Consider the following 19,560-nt stretch of genomic DNA (forward strand, 5'->3'; position numbering starts at 1 on the left):
CCAAATGGGAAAGATGGCCTTGGTCTTAGGGCACTAGGCTGGACGGGTGAAACTCCTCTGTTTTGACACAGACTTCCCACGTGATCCTAAAAAAGTCACTCTTTAGTTATGGTGCAGATTCCCTACTGAAAAATGGGAATCACAGGAGACTGGAGCAAGAATTACCAGGCTGAAGATGGGAAGTGCTTTGACACCATAGTTACAGAGGGCTCCTCGGGAGGAATACAGAGCTAATGCAAACAGGACCATTTCATGCCTCGAGTTGTTCAATTACAAATCCTGGAAAGAGATACTGTGAAAAGGGGCCAAGTTCAATGTATATTTAATATTTCACTGCTGTTGGTTTTGGCAGCTGCTTTGGTGATCAATATACTGTAGAGCAGGACTGTCACTTCCCTTCAAAGTCATTAGAGCAATGCATGACTCTGCAATCTTTCCAGCACGTTGTGTGCTGCGTAGCTTATTACCAATCACGCATATTCCGTACTCTTGTCTCTCCAGAGTTAAAGCTGAAATACATTTTCTCCTGATAAAGGTCAGGAAACCAGTTTATATGCAAACTCTGACATTGTGGTCTTTGGGGGATTTGAACAGATTGTAATATGAAATTTAAATTTATTTGTTTGGAGGCAAACTTACTGAAATACTAATACTTTTTGGTCTTAGTTATATCATTACGTGTAAAACACTGGTAATTAATATCTGCATTGGGGGTCAGACCATAGGAGGAGCAGATATGGTGGTCCTGGACTAGTGAAATTTGATCGATCATTGTAATTGCTGGAAAAAACATGTTCAGAAAGAGAGATGAACAGGACTAATGAGGACTTACCCCCTCCCTCCATGTTTCTCTGTGCAGTCCCACAAATGGAGCCTACCATGGTCTTCTTTCCAGGGCTCTTGTTTCTCAACTAAGGTATTGGATTGTCTTGGTCCAAAATGGGATATTGGTGGCAAACCGAATGTCACAAATCAAGTAGGATAGCAGAGCACTGCTGTCCACATCGGCTTAATTTTGTGAATTTTGGGACTGAAGAGATGATTAGGACCTTAATAGCCCAGCTTCAGCTCCTCCAGTGTGTCTGTTATCTTTTCCCACACCTGCACTACTTTTTGTACCATGCTGTTCCATGATGCCAACTGCTTGCAGCTGGGCAGGTGGTCAGGAGAGGCATCTCATCTCTTTCTCATTGATTTTATGCATACTTTGTATAATTTACTCTTTTGTAATTACTTGACTTGAAACTGCTTGATTGTGCATTCATTAGAGCTATGTAATCCCGTGGTTTCCTATAAAATCTCTTTCCTTTCTTCAGTTCCTTCTGCTTGCTTGTTACAACTACCTTCTGCAATCTTCCATAAATCAGGTATCAAGGTTGGAAGGGGACAAGGATAATTTCTGACTTGGTTCTTTATGGGTCATTCCCATAATACACAGAGCACCCACAGGCTTAGGCTGGATGTCCCACCATGCAGAGTAGGGTTGGATAATCTTCCCTGCCACACTGCAAAGCATCCTAGCAGCTGTCCTACCTGAGCAAAATGAGCAAGAACAAAAAATATTGAGACTTTTACTTCTTTATGCCGTAAAAATAAGATTTTCACCTGCGGTTTGGCTGTATCGCGTTGTGAACTTACACCTTCTCATGGAGAAGGCCAGCTCCAAATACTGGGCTGAGAGATCCTTGAGCAAGCCCTAAATGCTGCAGCAAGTGCTGAAAAGGTGCTGGGGGCAGGAGGGGACACTTGGGCATTGTAGACTCCACTGCAGTTTTTGCAGAACATCAGAAGGAGACACGCATCCAATCTGTCTAATGGAAGCACCTAAGTGGTACCCTGAATTGTATCCACCTAAGAAGCAATCTTTTAAAAGTCAGAACCTGTGCGGTCAATGGAAAGAGGTAAGTGCCTTTAGAAACAGCCAGAGGCAGGCTTCCACCTAAATTGGGTGCCTAAATTTAAACAGGCTTTCCCGCTGGCAGCCTTGAACAGCACCTAGCTCTGCAGTGACTGTACAGGAAACCCACCCTATAAAGGACAAGAGTCGTTATACTAGGTTTTGGAAATTTAGGGTGTAAGTTAGTTGCATAAATTACCCAGACTAAACCCCATCCAGACTCTTAATAATCATGGGACTGAGGGCCAATTCTGCCACAGGTAAGTACAATTTACAGTTCCTCCTCCCATCTGCATTATCTGTTTTAAACTCTGCTGCAGTGCAGATGTGTGCTGCTAATACTTGATGCTCAACACCCGTAAGATGGCTGCGGATCAGTGGGTGACTCCCACTGTTTCATTAATGAGGTCTGTTACAATAATTCAGGATGATTATACACACCACAAGATCTTTATTATTATCTATTATTTATTATTGTCTCGTATGATAAAGGTGTATCTAGCTACATAGAAAATTTTTAGTGAAATAATAGTTTCACATTTCTTCACAGTATGAAAAATAAAAAAGCCATCTTTAAGTACGATATGGAAACAGTGATGGGTTCAAAAGATGATCAGAACTAATGAACAGAATTCTGGGTTTCTGATACCCTGTCATATCACTAGGCAAAATGTCACCAGGGTGTTTGAACCTCAATGCCTCAGCTTCTCTTTGAAAAAAAGCCTGTATCTCTCATGATGTTGTGAATCTTAATTGACTAATATTTTCAAAGCACTTTGTGCTGCTCAGATGAAAGACTTTTCTAAATGCAAAGTATTATTACATGTTAAGTTCATGTCTGGAGCAAATTTGTAAAACAAACCATATGAAAAGCAGAATTAAGAGTGGAAATGCTGATCCAGCCATTAATTACTTCACATCAGAGAGTGGGCAGAGGGTCTCCTTTTATGTTGTTTATTTCAAACAAACAACTCTGGGAATCTCCTGTGGAAATGAAATGCAAAAAACCAAAGCCCTTTCATGGGTATTTTTGGTTTATCTCCACATGAATCTTAAATTCATCATGTGGAGAGAATGTGGAACACATTTTTTCCCCCGGTATACACTCACTTTCCCACAATGAATAAAATCCATTTTCTTGCACAGTTTGCCTGCTTGCTCACCCAAGGGTAACAAAATAACCCAGGAAGCAGGAACACCCTGTCCCTGAACCCTGTTGAAAACTAAATAAATAAATTAAAGAAGAGGAGGGATGACTCGGAGGGTTCCCAGGCAAACCTGCCGTATTTGACATCGTGTATATAGGGACCACGACACATGAGCCCCAGAGCTCCTAATTCCTTAGCTATTGCTCAGCAGTGAGTAATAAACCCTAGCTCAGTGACTCACACAGGCTCCAAAATGCAGCTGAGTGTGTGTTGATAAACATCCAGGTTTTAGAAAATGTGAGTGGGAAGGGGAAGATCTCTTGTATCTGCCTGTATTGGAATGGGGGAGAAGCCTGGCACGCTGTAAGGGCACTTGTGCACTTTAGTTACAGCTGTTGGTACGCAGACTATCATACCAGAGGTTCCCGGCACATTCAGTACTCCAGAGGAATTTTGCTTCTGTATTTTGTCTTCTCTTCCACCCTCCTTCCAGCACACACACGTACACCTCGCACTTTTTCAGATTTAATCTTTCAGTTACCAAGATTTCACTGCTAGAGATACATCATCTAACCAGGAGTTAGCTGTCAGCTGAAATCTTTCTCCGGCTGCAGGAGAAGCTTTTCCCAATGAATACTGATGTGAATACGCAGTAAAGGAGGCAGCCAGCTTCAGCGAGAGGAAAATAATCTTTGCCGTAACTCAGTTTATAAACTGTAGTGAACAAGGCATGCAAACCAGGCTTCTCGCAAGTGGTCTGTCTCTAAGCATTAATCCTTATCAATTTTGCCTGTTTAAATATTAGACAGCAGCTCAAAGATATGCCTCCATGCTTTAGGATGAGAGGAGTCGGGCACTCCCCAGCTGGTGATTCACTGCCCCTGAAACTCTTATTTTAGGATGGGAGAAAGTGCCCTCTGGAGACATCTTTCTCTGTTCGCTCAAGATTAGGCTCACGATTAGACTCTGTTTGCCTAGCTTAAACTAGCCATCCCATTTTCAGTGGTTTAGCAACATCTAATGTCTTAGGAGCATTTTTTTAGGCTTGGGGAAGAGTGGCTGGAAAGCTGCCTGGTGGAAAAGGACCTGGGGGTGTTGGTCAACAGCCGGCTGAATATGAGCCGGCAGTGTGCCCAGGTGGCCAAGAAGGCCAGTAGCATCCCGGCCTGTATCAGAAATCGTGTGGCCAGCAGGAGCAGGGCAGTGATCGTCCCCCTGTACTGGGCACTGGTGAGGCCGCACCTCGAGTACTGTGTTCAGGTTTGGGCCCCTCACGACAAGAAAGACATTGAGGTGCTGGAGCGTGTCCAGAGAAGGGCAACGAAGCTGGTGAAGGGTCTGGAGCACAAGTCTGATGAGGAGCGGCTGAGGGACCTGGGGTTGTTCAGCCTGGAGAAAAGGAGGCTGAGGGGAGACCTTATCGCTCTCTACAGCTGCCTGAAAGGAGGTTGTAGCGAGGTGGGGGTCGGTCTCTTCTCCCAAGTAACAAGTGATAGGACAAGAGGAAACGGCCTCAAGTTGTACCAGGGGAAGTTTAGATTGGATATTGGGAAAAATTTCTTTACTGAAAGGGTTGTCAGGTATCGGAACAGGCTGCCCAGGGAAGTGGTTGAGTCACCATCCCTGGAGGTATTGAAAAAGCGCGTAGACAAGGCACTTCAAAACGTGGTAGTGGGCATGGTTGATGGTTGGACTCGATGATCTTGAAGCTCTTTTCCAACCTAAATGATTCTATGATTTTATGATTCTCTTTTAATATGGTTTTGGGCTTCACAAGGTTCTTCATTCATTTTCTTCTGTTACACAAAGTTTTATTACAGCACATTGGCAATTTGACACATGAGCAGATAAAAGTTTGTCTTGTGATAAAGCGATGGTATCACTTTCCTCTTTTTCTGTTCTGGCAGTTTGGTTTTGAAAATGTGTTCCAATACCCCTCGGTTGCTCACTGCTCTGAACGCTTATATGTCCTGCTAATCAAATGTCAAAGGAGAGGAGGGTACTTAGTTGTTCATGGCCATGCCAGCATTCACAGCTGTGTTTCAGTGAAATATCCACTACTGCATAATTTGAACAAACACTCCACCCACATACTGCTGCTAGATGTGCGATTTATCCTGTGGAAATATTTTGATCTTAGCAGGTCTTCAGATTTTAGAGACAATCTGTAATTTGTGTGTGTGCTTTGACCTTAGCATGTCCGTCTAGCTTTCTCCCCTCCTACTCCTTCCATTGCTGGCCAGTGATGTTGGGATACAGACATATAGTTTTACATGGCTTTTGATATGATTTTCAGATGTGAAGTTATTTTGATATCAAGTTGCTTTTTATGATTCTAGGGGAGTGTCTCCTCATTTAAGCATGGCTCACTGCAATCTTTGCTGCTTGCAGATTTCTCTCTCTCAGTGATGAATTGCCTCCACGCAGCCCTGGAGAACGAGATTATTCATCAGCATTGCACATGCCAATAGGTGTTAATGGAATTAAACTGAGCTCCCTAGGGATGGATCTTTGGCTTGCTGTATCCGTTCCTCCTAGTCTATAAGTAATACAAATTAGTTCATCATTTAAGATTCATGATGGCATAAACTAGCCATTTTGCACAGTTCACCATTACAATGTTCTGTGTTTTCCCCAAGTAGTAGACGGCAATTCGTAAAGCGTTAACCTTCACATGTGGCATTTTCCATGGGTTAAAAAGGCTTTTGGAAGCCTCCTGCATTTCTGCACGGACCCAATAGCCTGTACGGTTGTGATGGCAGCCTCTGCACATTACAGCTACAAGTAGAGGCTGCTCTTATTTTGCCTACTAATCCATTCACCTCCTTTGCAATGTCAAAATTCCCCACTGTGACCTAAAGAATGTCTATTTGCAAGAAAAAAAAAAACAACAAACCCAAACCCAAATTCATTTCTGCCTGGTACAGTGTTATGATTGCTGTTTTCTCTCCCTCCTTTAAAAAAAAATCTCTCTCTGACACATAGGTCTGGCAGCTTGTGCTGCAGCAGTTCACAACATCAGCAGAGCCAGCTGTCCCCCCCCCTTTGCCAGCAGTTCATTTCTCAGAGCAGAGTCAGCAGAAGCGAAGATCCGCCCAGTCCCCAGCAGCTTCAGTGCAAGGTCTAGCTTCAGCTGGAGCTTGGTAGGCTACAATTTTTAATGATGGGCAGCAGTTCTGATTAGAAAATGAACACATTGATTAAAATTCCTTTCTACAGTTGGCTCATGCATGCAGACTCGATGACATAAAGTATATTACCTAAACTGTGTTGTATCTTCTCAGCGGAGTACCTGAGAGAGATTTCTCAGCAGACTATCTAGATTAATTGACTTTTAGCAGTGCAAGCTTTCCTGCACTTCTATTAAATGGCCTTTTAAAGTGTTAATTTCCTATTTTCTCATTTTCTTGTCTCTGTAATAAATATGTATTTGTAACTACAAGCACTCAGGAAAAATGCTGTGTGTTTGGAATGAAGTGATCAAGCCAGTGATACAAGTCTGTTAAACTTCTGCTAGGGTAAATAAGAGGAACACTTATGTCAGAACAAGCTACAGTGATTTATAGCAGTCAAAAATATAGGCCCATTGACTTCAAAAATGTTTGTCCTGATTTATTTTAAAAGGCCTAAGAGACTCAAAGCCTCCTAAAATCAGACCCAAAGGCTTTTTGGAAGAATATCTTGGAGGTTATAGAATTGATTGATGAACAGATAAAATTTTTGCAAACCCTTGTATTGCCAAAAAAGAGCACTTAATGAGAAAACCAGCAAACATTTCTGCTTTACTTATGTAAATAGCATGCTTTTATGCCACATGATTTAAGAAGCCTGTCACTTTTTTTTTTCTTTTATCATTGCGCAGGACTCTGCAAAACGTTTATGCTGACTTTACACGCAGGTTTTTTAAATGGCAGTGAGATTGAGAGCTCCAATCCAGGTACGAGGGCATGCCAGCAGCCAAGTACATCTGTACCTATTCAATGGCGCAGCTGACCTTTCAAGCTACTTCTCACTTTCAGTTGTTTACTTTCCTTATCAGTCCTGTACCTCATCAATATACCTCTGCAGAGCTCTGTCACGCGTAACGGGATGCACAGCAAAGTTCAGGAGGAGGCCGCTGCCCTCTGTGACTGGTTATCGCTCGAAAATTTCGCACCGGCATTTTCCCCTTGCCAAAGAGTTTAAAGAAAGCACGCATTCGGGTACAGTGCTAATGAGATGATTTTACTAGGAGGCAATTTCACTTGATTGTTAATTGCAAACTAATATAATTATACAGAGGCCAGCTGAGTTAAAGTGGATTTCTAAAAGGGCCTTGTACCATACTGGCACCAGTTTCTTTAAGAGCCTGAAAAATCTTCAACAGATGAATTCTTCCAGTCCTTACTCTTACTACAGTTCGTACTGGAGACTTGCCCACTGAGGAAGATATCCTTTGGGATAGGGGTGAGTATAAAGAGTAATACATAAATATAGCACTTGGAAAATGCTCGACCTAATGTTAAAAAGGCTTGTCTTCTAGGAATGAGATTCAAAAAATGAAGGGATGACAACTGCCTGGTTGTAGAGAGAAGGGTGAAGAAATGCTCTGCATGCAGGCATGCAGGTTTCTGCATGGTATTTTCTCTTTCATGATACCCAGGTTCACTGGGCTCTGCAGGCATTTTCTTAATGTTCCCTATGTACAACCTGGTATTATTTTCTCATTTTGCAATATTCAAAACCAGCTATTTTTAGACCTCACCTTTTCACACATATGAGTAAAACACTTAAAAATCACATTGGCAAAGAAGCCAATGAATACAATGTTTATGAAGTATAAATTATCATGTCTCATTAAAAGCTTCTCACACTGTTTTGTCCTTTCATCATTGTCCTGGTTTCATCTGGGATAGAGTTAATTTTCTTTCTAGTAGCTGGTATAGTGTTATGTCTTGGATTCAGTATGAGAATAATGTTGATAACACACTGATGTTTTCAGTTGTTGCTAAGTAGTGTTTAGACCAAGTCAAGGATTTTCCAGCTTCTCATGCCCAGCCAGCAAGAAGGCTGGAGGGGCACAAGCAGTTGGGAGGGGACACAGCCAGGACAGCTGACCCAAACTGGCCAGAGAGGTATTCCATACCATGTCATGTCATGCCCAGTATATAAACTGGGGGGAGTGGGCCTGGGAGGGATCGCTGGATCACTGCTTGGGAACTAACTGGGCATCGGTCAGCGAGTGGTGAGCAATTGCATTATGCATCACTTGTTTTGTATATTCCAATTCTTTTATTATTATTATTATTATTATTATTATTATTATTATTATCATTGTCATTTTATTATTGTTACTATTATCATTATTAGTATCTTCCTTTCTGTTCTATTAAACTGTTCTTATCTCAGCCCATATGTTTTACCTTTTTTTCCGATTCTCTTCCCCATTCCACCGGGTGGGGGGGAGTGAGTGAGCGGCTGCGTGGTGCTTAGTTGCTGGCTGGCATTAAACCACAACAATCATAAAGACTCGTACTGTCCTAGAAGATTTAGGAATGTCAGAACATGACCTAAAATAATTAGAATCATAGAATCATGGAATGGTTTGGGTTGGAAGGGGGCCTTTAAAGGTCAGCTAGTCCAACCCCCCTGCCATGGGCAGGGACATCTTCAACTAGACCAGGTTGCTCAGAGCCCCATCCAACCTGGCCTTGAATGTTTCCAAGGATGGGGCATCTACCACTTCTCTGGGCAACCTGTTCCACTGTTTCACCACCCTCATTGTAAAAAATTTCTTCCTTACATCTAGTCTGAAACTATTGAACTGATAAAGTCAAGTGCTAATTGCAATTTTGCACAATCGAAAAAGATTGTTCAGAAATATGTTATGCTTACTTTTGTGGCAGCAAGTCATTATTGAAACCTCCTTTGACCAAACTCTGTTATGATGATAAATATTTTATTGCTTTAGAGCCAGAAAGGACTGTTAAAACTTTGGTTACCATGAACTGTTAAACTTGCTGCATATCAGCTGTACACGTACGTGTTCCCATGCCATGACAAATGTGAGCTATTCAGAAACAGGCTAACCCAACCATCTGTATGCTTACCCCAGTCATGCTGAAGGTAATGCAGATCACTACAGTGTACTTTCACTTGTAATTAACCCACCTCAAATTGCCTTCACAGCAGCAGCGAGGGAGGATGTGCATGGGTGGATCAGCTGACATAGTAATTTTACCCCTCAGTAACTTGTATAACAGCTCTTGTTCATGTGTCTGAGTCTTTGAACACCTCCTTGACTTCTTTTATATCACAAAGCATTATCAGGACATCTTATCTTTTTTTGTGAGCTGCAAAGTCTCACTCAGCATCATTTTAATGAATCCATACTATTAATGCAATCTTTCAATTGCACAGTTTTCTAGCAAGAATAACAGTGCAGGTCAGACTTGTGGCACATTACTAGTTGGAAGGTCAGTTGTGCTCCTTCAAATAACAAACTGACTTCTAAGGAAAAAGATTATCCACCTCCTTTTTGTCTTCAAAACCTTCTGTTTAGACATGTATGATGTTACTCAAAAATAATATCATATGCTAGATGTAAAAATGTACTCTTGCACTGTATAGAGATTTTTGAATTTAAAATATGACTAAAATTTATAGCTGGACTATAGCAGTATTCAAGTGCTATTGAAGCCAACTGTAAAACCTATGCTACCTCCCATGGGAGGAAGTTCAAAGCCCATGCCTATGAAAAAAAATTTCAGTAGTAAAATAAATCAAAACTATATGCTTGTGTTTCACTATAAACTGATTCTGTTTAGTAGAAATTAAGATGTTAAATAGTGCATTGTCTTTGCTGTTCTGTCCAATTCTCTTCAAGAATTTGGACACTGCGGATCATGCAGGTGCACTACAGGGTTAATGTACTACTTAGGACATCTGTAGTAAGATGGGAGGAAAACAAAAAAAAAAAAGCCAACATTTATATTAGAGAGGACAGGAGAATTTATTGACTGAAGTGTGTTTATCTCCATGCTCATTTTTCATTTTAAAAGGTGTAAGTACAAACCATCATCATTATCACTTAAAACTAGCCAAAGCCATGAAAGAGGTCCAAAGGTCTGATTAAGGCCTTAATTGCACAACTGCAGATGTTTTTTGTCTGGACAACAGCGAAGTCTCTCACTGCTGAAGAATAACATTGTGAGAGCATATGTCAAGGAAGTAAACTGTGACAAAGGGAGCCTAGTGATAGATGACAAAGTAAGCAAGAGACTGACAGCCAGGACATATGGATCCTGTTCCCAGCTCCATCACTGTCTGAGTATATGACCATGAACAAGAACCTTCTGCATGTCCCTCCGTCTGTAACGTGTATGAGAAAATACAGAGTTAGCACAGTGGCATTAACCATGCTTATATTCCAAAAGAAAAAAAGACTTCAAACTTTGCTGCATGGGACAGGCTGCAGTAATAAAGATTTTTAAGACCACAGAGGATTGTTATCCCATTGCAGGGATCTGCTATTTTATGGTGGCATGCGATCATCTGTGGTGTTTTGTCTGTAACCTTAGGTCTTGTATTTGTTAGAGGTGAACAGAAGGGTTCTGGGGCTGCTGCATCTGGAGCAGGCTTTGTGAATCCTTGTGGATTAAACATCCAGTATGTAATTGCTTGCAGTTGCAAAAGGCTGGTGTGATGATCCCTGTGGTGTCTTCAAATCCCATGGTCTGACCCAGTCTGATACCCTGCATATGTCATATAAATTGAGCCCATAACTTCTAACTGAGCTAAAGCATACCTTTATCTGTAATGTATATATTTTACTATATACACATTACTCTACAGATATTCTCTCTCCATGTATGCATGCATATATATACATTCTATATAGCAATATGACCAAGAATAGCAGTATAAATGCTACAGCAGATGAAAACGTTATATCACCTATATGGGGAGCTTGCCATAGCTATCTGTGATCCAGCTGGCTCTAGACTCTTCTATACCACTTATAGTTTTTCTTGCCATTGGTTGTTGTACAGAGGGGTCCTGAACAAAACTCACCGCTCCTGCTGTGTTAGGTTTCTTGAGTCATGATGAACTTAAGTTAACAGTCTGCATGAATGGATAGTATATAGTCACTGCAAAATCTAATAAACCAGAAGACACACGGCTGTACAATGCCAAGAATTCTCAAGGTATGTGGTTTGAAAACCACACCAATGTAAGTTTATAACTGCAGCTCAATTCATTTCCTCATAATGCCGTAGAAGAATAGACATTATAAGGTCCCTTTTTATATGTCAGAGATTCATTCTCTAGTAAGTTTAAAGAGTATTTCATAGGCATTCTCTCAGATGCCAAACTGTTAAATGCAAGGCCACAGCACAAAGAAGTTTCTTAAATTACTGGAGGAATAAATTAGCTCTTATAACACGCTTTGAAACTTCAATTGCATTCTGTAGCAACCCGCAAATCCCCAAGTGTATATAGAATCCCACTCCACAAACAATTGTTTCCTTCCTGCTGCTGAAAAATAGCTTAAATAAAATCCTAAGAGCTCAATGCTGAATATAAGTGTGCATTTCATTGCTTTATAGCTTCTTTTGTAACACTCTTTCTAGTTTTTTAATCAAGAATTTAACCAGTGCTTCAATCAAATTTGTATTCAAGAGAGGCTTGCACGTTAGACAAAGTGCATTCATGTGCATCTGACAGCAAGCACTCTGCATCTTGGAGATAAAGACTCTAAATCAGATTCAAGCTTTATTTTGCAGTGCCAGGTAAATTTTAGAAACCCAGCATTTGTAATTTGTTTCTCACTAAGTTGCAAAAAATCAGTTTGATGGCTATTGTCAGCCAATGGGAGGTAAAAGATGAGAAGCCCCCTGGCAAGGCACTATTCAGTGTCTGCACAACAGCAGGGAGACAATTCATGGCTGCAGAGAAAACCTTATTTTTACTTTTATAAATATATAATTCATCCCTGCTCTGAGAAGCATATAAGCCAGAATTTTAAAATGAAGGAAATAAAGTATGTGAAAGAGCCCATATAGTAACAATAAAGTCAAAAGCATACGTGTGCGTGAGTATATATATCTTCCTGTGGCAGTATGTGCATGAGCCAAAAATGCTCAAAATGGTGTGAGCTTGTTAAAAATAACCCTTTGTATAATCCTGTCCTATATCCTCAGCAGTCAATAGTGGGAGATCTTATATGTAGCCATTTCTGCAGCTCATTTAGAAATGAGCTACTACAGACACAGCCCTTCCCTCACTCCGCATCTTGCACTTTTGCCAGTCCGTTGTGGGAGGGGTGTGCAGGAATTCCCACCTTTGCCATTTGACCTGTTGTGTAGCCCCAGGCAAGTGATGTCCCCGTTTCCCTGCCCACATTTGTCCCTCTTTCACATATAGACCATAAACTTCTGAGGGGGTACTGTGAAAGGTCCCTGACATATTTCCAGGCACTCTTGAAATGGAGATAATAATTCTATCAATTCAGGGCCAGGAAAAGAAAACAGACTTCTCTTCTGACAGTTCACACACAGCTTTATGGTTTTGTCATGACCCTCGATCCAGCACTGACGGGGAGAAGACAGACGTGCAAAGTCAAGATTTATATGGCCCCTCTCTCCCAGGGATATAGTGGAAGCTGTGCCCCCAGCCAGAGGCTGAGCCAACAACCAGGGGAGCTTTCTCAATTTCAGATTGCTGCTTTGGGACAACGTTGTCTGACAACCTCCAAAGCAAGCTATGAAGCTCCTTTATTTTGTTGTGCCTTGGAACAGTATTAGGCAGGAGAAGCTGATTCACTTTTGAGAAAACTGTGTGAAATCCTTTCAATGATAATGAATTAATTCAGTTAGCTCACAGTGTGCTAGTTGATGGGCATTCCTAGTTTAAAAAAGGTGTTCTGCTCATGTTCGTACAAAAAGAGGCCATGATTCACGAGTTCTGAGAAGGCACCTTGAAGAACATTAAAAAGCAGAATAAAATTCCTGTAGTGTTTAGAAAATTGGAGCCCAGCCTGAAGAGGTATCACATTTACCTTCACTCACTCAGGTCGAATGTCAAGAAATAACAATTCCCCACACCATTCAGGAACAGACCAAAGCTGTCAGCCTGGCCAGCGGTCCTGTGGCATGGGAAAGGACTTTTAATGTCGTATTTCCTCCTCCCACAGCTTCCCTGTCTTTTATCAGGCAAGCATGGATCATAAAGTTGGTTTTCATTATTGGTGTCTGCCTTCCATGGTAGCTGTGCTGATGTCTGTGCTTTTTCATCTTGTCTTTAATAGTACTTAGTCATCTACTTCTCCTCTGATGCAAAATTAAGTAAGGTCTACCAGAAGGTTTAGGGGATTAGGAGGCTGCAGGCCACACGGCTTGTAGATACAGAAGCCAGCAATGTCCTGTATTGTATCTTCAGTATTTGGTACAGATGAGTAAATTTAAGCAATCAGTTCTGCAAAAGACCAAATAAAAGTTATTCTTGCTTGGGTTGATCTAAAGATTCAAATCTATTTCCGATGAAATTTTGGAACTTTTGTTGTTAAATGCATTGCTTTTAGTAAATCAAACTCACACAGTAAAAAATTCTTAGAAAATCTGTTTGCAGTAAATTATTTTCTTCTAATTGATTTTTTAATTCAAAATTGAGACTAGTTAGGGTTTCAGCTTCACTGAAAAACTGGAACCCTTCTGTAGAAATGAAAATATTCTGTGCTAACACCAATTTTCATCAGGAAAACAACATTACTGTAAAAAAAAAGTTGTTTTCACTAGATCATATTCATACTTAATATTTTACAATTTTATAGGCCTTTCTGTATTTCCAAAAAGTTGGAAATTTAGTCCATTGCAGGTCTGAAGTCCTCCCAAATTATTTGTTCCACCTACTTACAATGACATAATGAGGGATTTTATCCAGCCCTGAAATTCTCTTTCCCTCTCTTGTGGGGCTCGTGTATGTGTCCAGCTCTCACTAGGCATAGATGATGTAACATTCAACGTACAAGGAAACCTCTTCTGTCTGCAGATATTGGGTTAAAAATGTCAAAATAGTTTGTGAAAATTTTGCATTTGTTTCAGGTTGCAGTGTAGATTTTTTGAAAATACTGTCTCTGTATCATACAGAATGAAGTTTCTCCTTTATGAAAGAGGCAGCGATGAAGCCCATGCATCATCCCCTAGGTATGCTCATAATGCAATAATGTATGATGGTTTTCACTCCTCACAATTCAAGATGCTAAAGCTACTAGTTAGTGAACCAGTTCAAACAAAACTAGCTGGCACTCTTTCTGCTGTTCATAGCGGAGTTGGCAAGCACAGGGACCCCAAACAGACCTTCTGCATGTAGTCTAAAACAGTTTAAGTTAACTCTTAGACATATACAGTCAAATTACACTGAAGTTGAGTTCTCTCCTTCTCTTAGAGCATTTTCAACACAAAATTGCAAGATGCTTTTTCCAAGAAGAGGCACACAGTATTTTACAAAACAGGCAAAGTGAAAGTATTTTGAGTTTTGTTAGCAGTGAATCTTTCCCCTAGATAGTGGAATTAGGTCCTGCGGATAGGAAGAGCTTGTCTTGATTCTCCAAGGCACAGTAAATGCATTTGCTCAGGGCCTGAGGGTGGACACCTATCGCTTGGAGAACTAATGCTACTGCCCGAGATGCTTCTCAGCTGTGCAAAGCAACCTCATTGTGCTGGCGCTCAGCTTGGCACTTTCTCCTCTATCACATAAATCTCCTCAAACAACTTAATGGTGCACTTTTGCAAAGCAGACAGGGAAGTTCTTCCTCTTTTTTATCTTTGCTCACTAGGAGTGACTCAAGAATCCGGAGATTTAGTGTTATGGACTCTGCTACAAACAGCAGTGTCAAATGTCCTGTTTGCTATGCATATGGCCACAACCACCACAAAGACATTGCAAAATTTACAGCAAATCTGTAGTGGGGTGGAGAATAGCTCACTCAAATTTAGGCTGGCTGAGACCAATGTGGTGCTGGCTGGTGGGAGTAGGAAAGCTTTGACAAGCTGGCAAGATATTGACTTTGGTTTTATGCAAATTGATCCTCACAAGATCAAAGTCTCAAGGTTTTCCCAATTTATAGCTATGCAAAAAAGCAATAATAGTCACAAATTTCTTCTTGTGTCTTTCACGCACTAAGAATCTGCCTGATTATAATCTGGCCTCAGGGATGCACATATTCCTTATCTCCACTGTCTGGATCTCCCCAGTAGTGCGTCTCCATTTATGGCCAATTTCTGGTATTTGAAAGGAAAGGGGGAAAAACCCAAAGACCAGACAAACCACCTCACTCTCAGAATGTATCTGATGGGGGTGAGGGGGGTAAGTTTTTTCTTCCCCATGGTCCTAGTAGTTATTATGTGGCCACAATCCTCAAGTATGAGGTTTGAATATAATAATTGTCTTACAGCAGAGGCATAAATATCCTGAGCACACAGACGGCAATGCATGAAGCCATATACTCTTTAGGGAGAAATCATAAGGTCATGGAACCGAACTGAATTTATTCTATTCTATTCTATGGAGTGCCTATAAAATACCAAGGCAAGAAAGGACAACCGTATCCATCTAATCTTTTGCTCCCCAGTCCATTCTCTTCTGCACAGACTGTACCATTTATCCCCCCAAATATTAAAGCACATTAAAAAATATGTCTGCAGACAGCAACCCAAATGGAAGGAGAAGCTGGAGAGCGTCCCTCACCCAAAGCAGACCTGAGCTTTGTGACGGGGGCACAGGTATGGAAGGCAGCGTTGATCTGAAGCTGGAAACAAACCTGAATCTTCCACTCTTTCGGGGAGTAATCCAGGAACTGGGTTTTTGTATGAGAAGTGGTAGTAGAGATGATGATGTCACCATTTTAAAGGATAAAAGAGCTCATTTCTTTGAAAAAAGGGATGCGGGGACCTGCCTTCTTCAGTGAACAGAATATATAGATTGCAATATATAAAAAGTATGTGTAGTATAGATAATATATATTCTACATACACAGTATATAGGTTGTATATACAGTATAGCGTGCCTGTAGCTTTCATACACCGATTGAAACGCCTAACCGCCCACAGCGGCTCCCGCTCCAGAGAAAGGAAGACCGAGCACCCCGTTCCAAGCCCTTCCCAGGGACGAACGACCCCTCCACGCACCTTTGCTCCCCCTCCACGTCCCGCTGGGGTTCCCCGGCACCACAGCCGGGCGGGACAGCACCTACCCCAACGTCAGGGCCCCCCCTCACGCAGCAGGGGCCCAGGCTTTTCTCTCCGGATGCCCTTCGTTAAAGGCTAAGGGAGAAAACATGGAGGGAAAAGGAGAGAGGACCGCAACGCGGCGGCGGGGCGAGGGGCTCCCTCAGGCGCCGCGATGGCGGGAAGGCGAAGCCCCGGCCGGGCAGACCCCTTCCCCTCAGGGCCGGCCGGGCAGACCGCCTCCCCTCAGGGCCGGCCGGGCAGACCCCTTCCCCTCAGGGCCGGCCGGGCAGACCGCCTCCCCTCAGGGCCGGCCGGGCAGACCCCTTCCCCTCAGGGCCGGCCGTACCGCGGAGGTGCCGCCGCTGGCTCCCCGGGCGGAGGCGGGGCCCCGGCGGGCACCCCGCCTCCGCCCCGCTCGCCTCCGCCGCCGGCTGAGCCTTAACAGGTAACGGAGGAGGCGCGACCCGCCGCGGGGTGGAGGCGGAATCCGCTTCCCGGGTTTCCTTTCGCTTCGGCGGAGGACCGCCGGGCCGGTCGCACCTGCGCCGGGCCGGGCCCGCCCTCTCGCCGCGCCCCTCCCGCCCCGCCGGGCGCCCGTCTCCTCCGGCCGCCGCCGTCGTCGTCTCCGCTCCGCGCCCGCGGGAGCCGCTGGCAGGGCGATGGTGCCGGTGTGCGGCGGGGCGGGCGGCCGCCTGCTGCGGATGGCGGGGGCCGGCCGGAGGCCGCTTCTCCTCAGCGTCAGCCGGGGCCGCGGCTGCCAGGCGGGGGGCGGCCCGGCCACCCGCGGCGGGGCCCTGGCCGTCAAAAAGCGGGGCTACGACATCACCAGGAACCCCCACCTCAACAAGGTGGGTGCCGCCGAGGGGGGTGTTTTCCAGCGGCCTGGGTGAGAGGGAGGGGAGAGGGGCTCGGGGGCGGCCGGGAGGCGGGCGACGGTGCTCGGCGTGGGTCGCAGGTGTCCCGGTTTGCCCCAGCGTGCAGCCCCGCTCCAAAAGGGGGGCGAAGCGCTGAGGGGAGCGGGGGTGGGAAGGGAGCGAGGGGCCGCTTTGATGGGCCTTCACCTGCTGGTACGGTCATCGGCGGCCTCCTTCGGAGCCGGTCGTCCGGCTTCCCTCGGCCCGCTGCGGCTCGGTGGCGGTGGAAGAGGCCGCGTCGGGCAGGAGCGGCTTTGGCCGGGACCTGAAGCCGTTTGCCTGAGATCACGAAGACGCCTGGGGTGTTTTGGTACGCGGCGTGCGGAGCGTGTAGCAGCGGAACCGATCGATCGCTCACGCCGTCGTGTTGGAAGAAGCACGCGTGGCTGTTCCTGCGGTAAAGCTTCCTTTCGTAGCGCGTCCATAGCAATGTGTGTTCCGCTACCGAAGCGGCGTGTTTTGCTGGGATGAAGATGTGTTCGTTCTCAATACTGCAGAAACCTCAATATTAATTAAAAACAAAAAAAGCTTTAGGAGGAAGGTTTTCAGCAAGTCTGCAAGGTGTGTAAAATGAGACCCTGTAATTTAGCCCCACGCTACTTTTCCATCCCTTTCCATAATTTAAAGGGGGAAGAAAAATAATCTGGATGCAAATATGTCAGATTCAAGAACGTTGGGTTCCACTTTCTTCCATTAGTATTGCTAGCAGTAACTATAAATATGTTAATTACCTTAGAAATAAGCAGGTATTAAACATGATCTTGGTAGTTGATGGGGCTGTGACTATTTATCATCTGCTTGGTATGTAGTTATCCAGTATACGAGCCTCCTGTGACTTCTTCTGGACTGGAGACTCTTTGGATGACAACTTTTACTTTGTGTATTATGCTGTACGCTGGGCTGCATCTCCTGGTGCCATTTCAACATCCATAAAGGTGCACCCCTAAGGACCAAGGCACGCGATGACACAGGATGTTACTGAATATGCAACAGTTTTGTAAGCAGTCTGGTTTGAATCATTATACAGTGCATGTCTGTAAGACTGAAGAGAAATTGCCAGCTATCTCATAAGCAACAGTAATTTGTCAGCATTAAGTGGTTTTGATGGGGTTTTCTTCAGCATCTGGCTTGTTCTCTTTGGTGTTCCGTGATAGTTACAAAGAGCGACATAGCTCATGTTTCTAGTAGTCTTACATATGTCAATTTGAACTGAAAAATTAATACTTTGACCTTTGCTCAGTGTAATGCAATAACAACACGCAAAAACGTGTGTTTTAAATTGATCTGGCTACTGCAGAAGTAGACTTTGAATGTCCCATTTGATAATTTTCAGAACTGAGGCTTTTCTGAAGTGTTTTCCCTCCTTCCAGTGAAATAAAGAATTTTTCTTTAAGTCTAAATGGAATTTTGGTCCATGTTGAGAGAAGGGAAGAAAACTGCTTTTGTTAGAGGTAAAATATATTCTAATGTGCCATGTTTAATTGGCCATGAGAAATCTCCCAGCGGGTCTCCAGCATGGATGTTTGCTGTTTATGTTGTTATGTTCCTCTGTCAGTACAGACCTTACATTCATTGATGTAGTCATCTACAGAACAGGAGGACAGAAATGGCTAACATCTGTGGTAAGAGATAAGGACTGCCTGTTCATGTACCTAGGTAACTAGCAACTTGTCGTTAGTAAACGCTCAGGCCCTCTTTCAGACTTTTCTAAACAGGCTTCTATTTCTCTGTTGCTCTTAACAGTTCGTTGTAGTATCTAAGGAATTAACTGTGTTCAACTGAAATGGGATATTTCAGCCAGTACATATTTTGTCAACGTATGACCGATGGCCCTTTGGTCTGCTACGCTGCAGTGGAGTAGGTCAAAATTAGGGATCTCGGTAGGTTTTCAGCTGTTGTACTCATCGCATAGTAATTACTGTTTACCCCTTTGGTAGCTAAATGCAGGCATGGGGTCATTGCTGTTTTTCTGCAGTGGCACTTTAAAGCTTTCATCTGACTGAAGGCTGCTTTGCAGGGGATAGTCCTTACATCTCTCCAAGAACTTCTGAAGAAGATTTTCAGAAGTGAGGCTTTGGGCAGCAAGTGTTCTGCTGCTTTATTCAATGCCCTGACTGTTTTACAGCTTTTGGGTGAAGTTTAAAGTCTCAGTCTAAAGCTATGAAGTGTGTGGTGTTTATCCAATGAAGAAGACTATGTCCCTCCAGCAGAATCACAGACAGTTTTATGGTCTGAGGTTATTGATCCAAGTCTTTGCTTGCTTACTAGGTTGAAGGTGCTTTAAAGAAGAAGCAGACTTGGAAGTCGCTGCTGCAAGGTCCTCTGTAATACCCTAAATATCAGTAAAAGCAGGCTGTCCTCTGAGAAGCTCCTCTGTTTTCCAAATCTGCCTG

At 43.4% G+C, this 19,560-nt stretch overlaps 1 protein-coding gene across 1 annotated transcript in view; it reads left to right on the top strand.

The window, feature by feature from the left end:
* The first annotated feature begins 16,687 nt into the window (after positions 1-16,687).
* Positions 16,688-19,560, top strand: part of ME3 (malic enzyme 3) — a 128,474-nt gene continuing 125,601 nt past the window's right edge. The window contains exon 1 of the mRNA XM_030043106.2: positions 16,688-17,101. Coding sequence (XP_029898966.1) covers positions 16,913-17,101 — 189 coding nt within the window. The 5' untranslated portion in view covers positions 16,688-16,912. The remainder of the gene's footprint in view (positions 17,102-19,560) is intronic.

The sequence above is a fragment of the Aquila chrysaetos genome, chromosome 19, assembly GCF_900496995.4.
Source record: "Aquila chrysaetos chrysaetos chromosome 19, bAquChr1.4, whole genome shotgun sequence".
In the NCBI taxonomy this organism is placed as follows: domain Eukaryota; kingdom Metazoa; phylum Chordata; class Aves; order Accipitriformes; family Accipitridae; genus Aquila; species Aquila chrysaetos.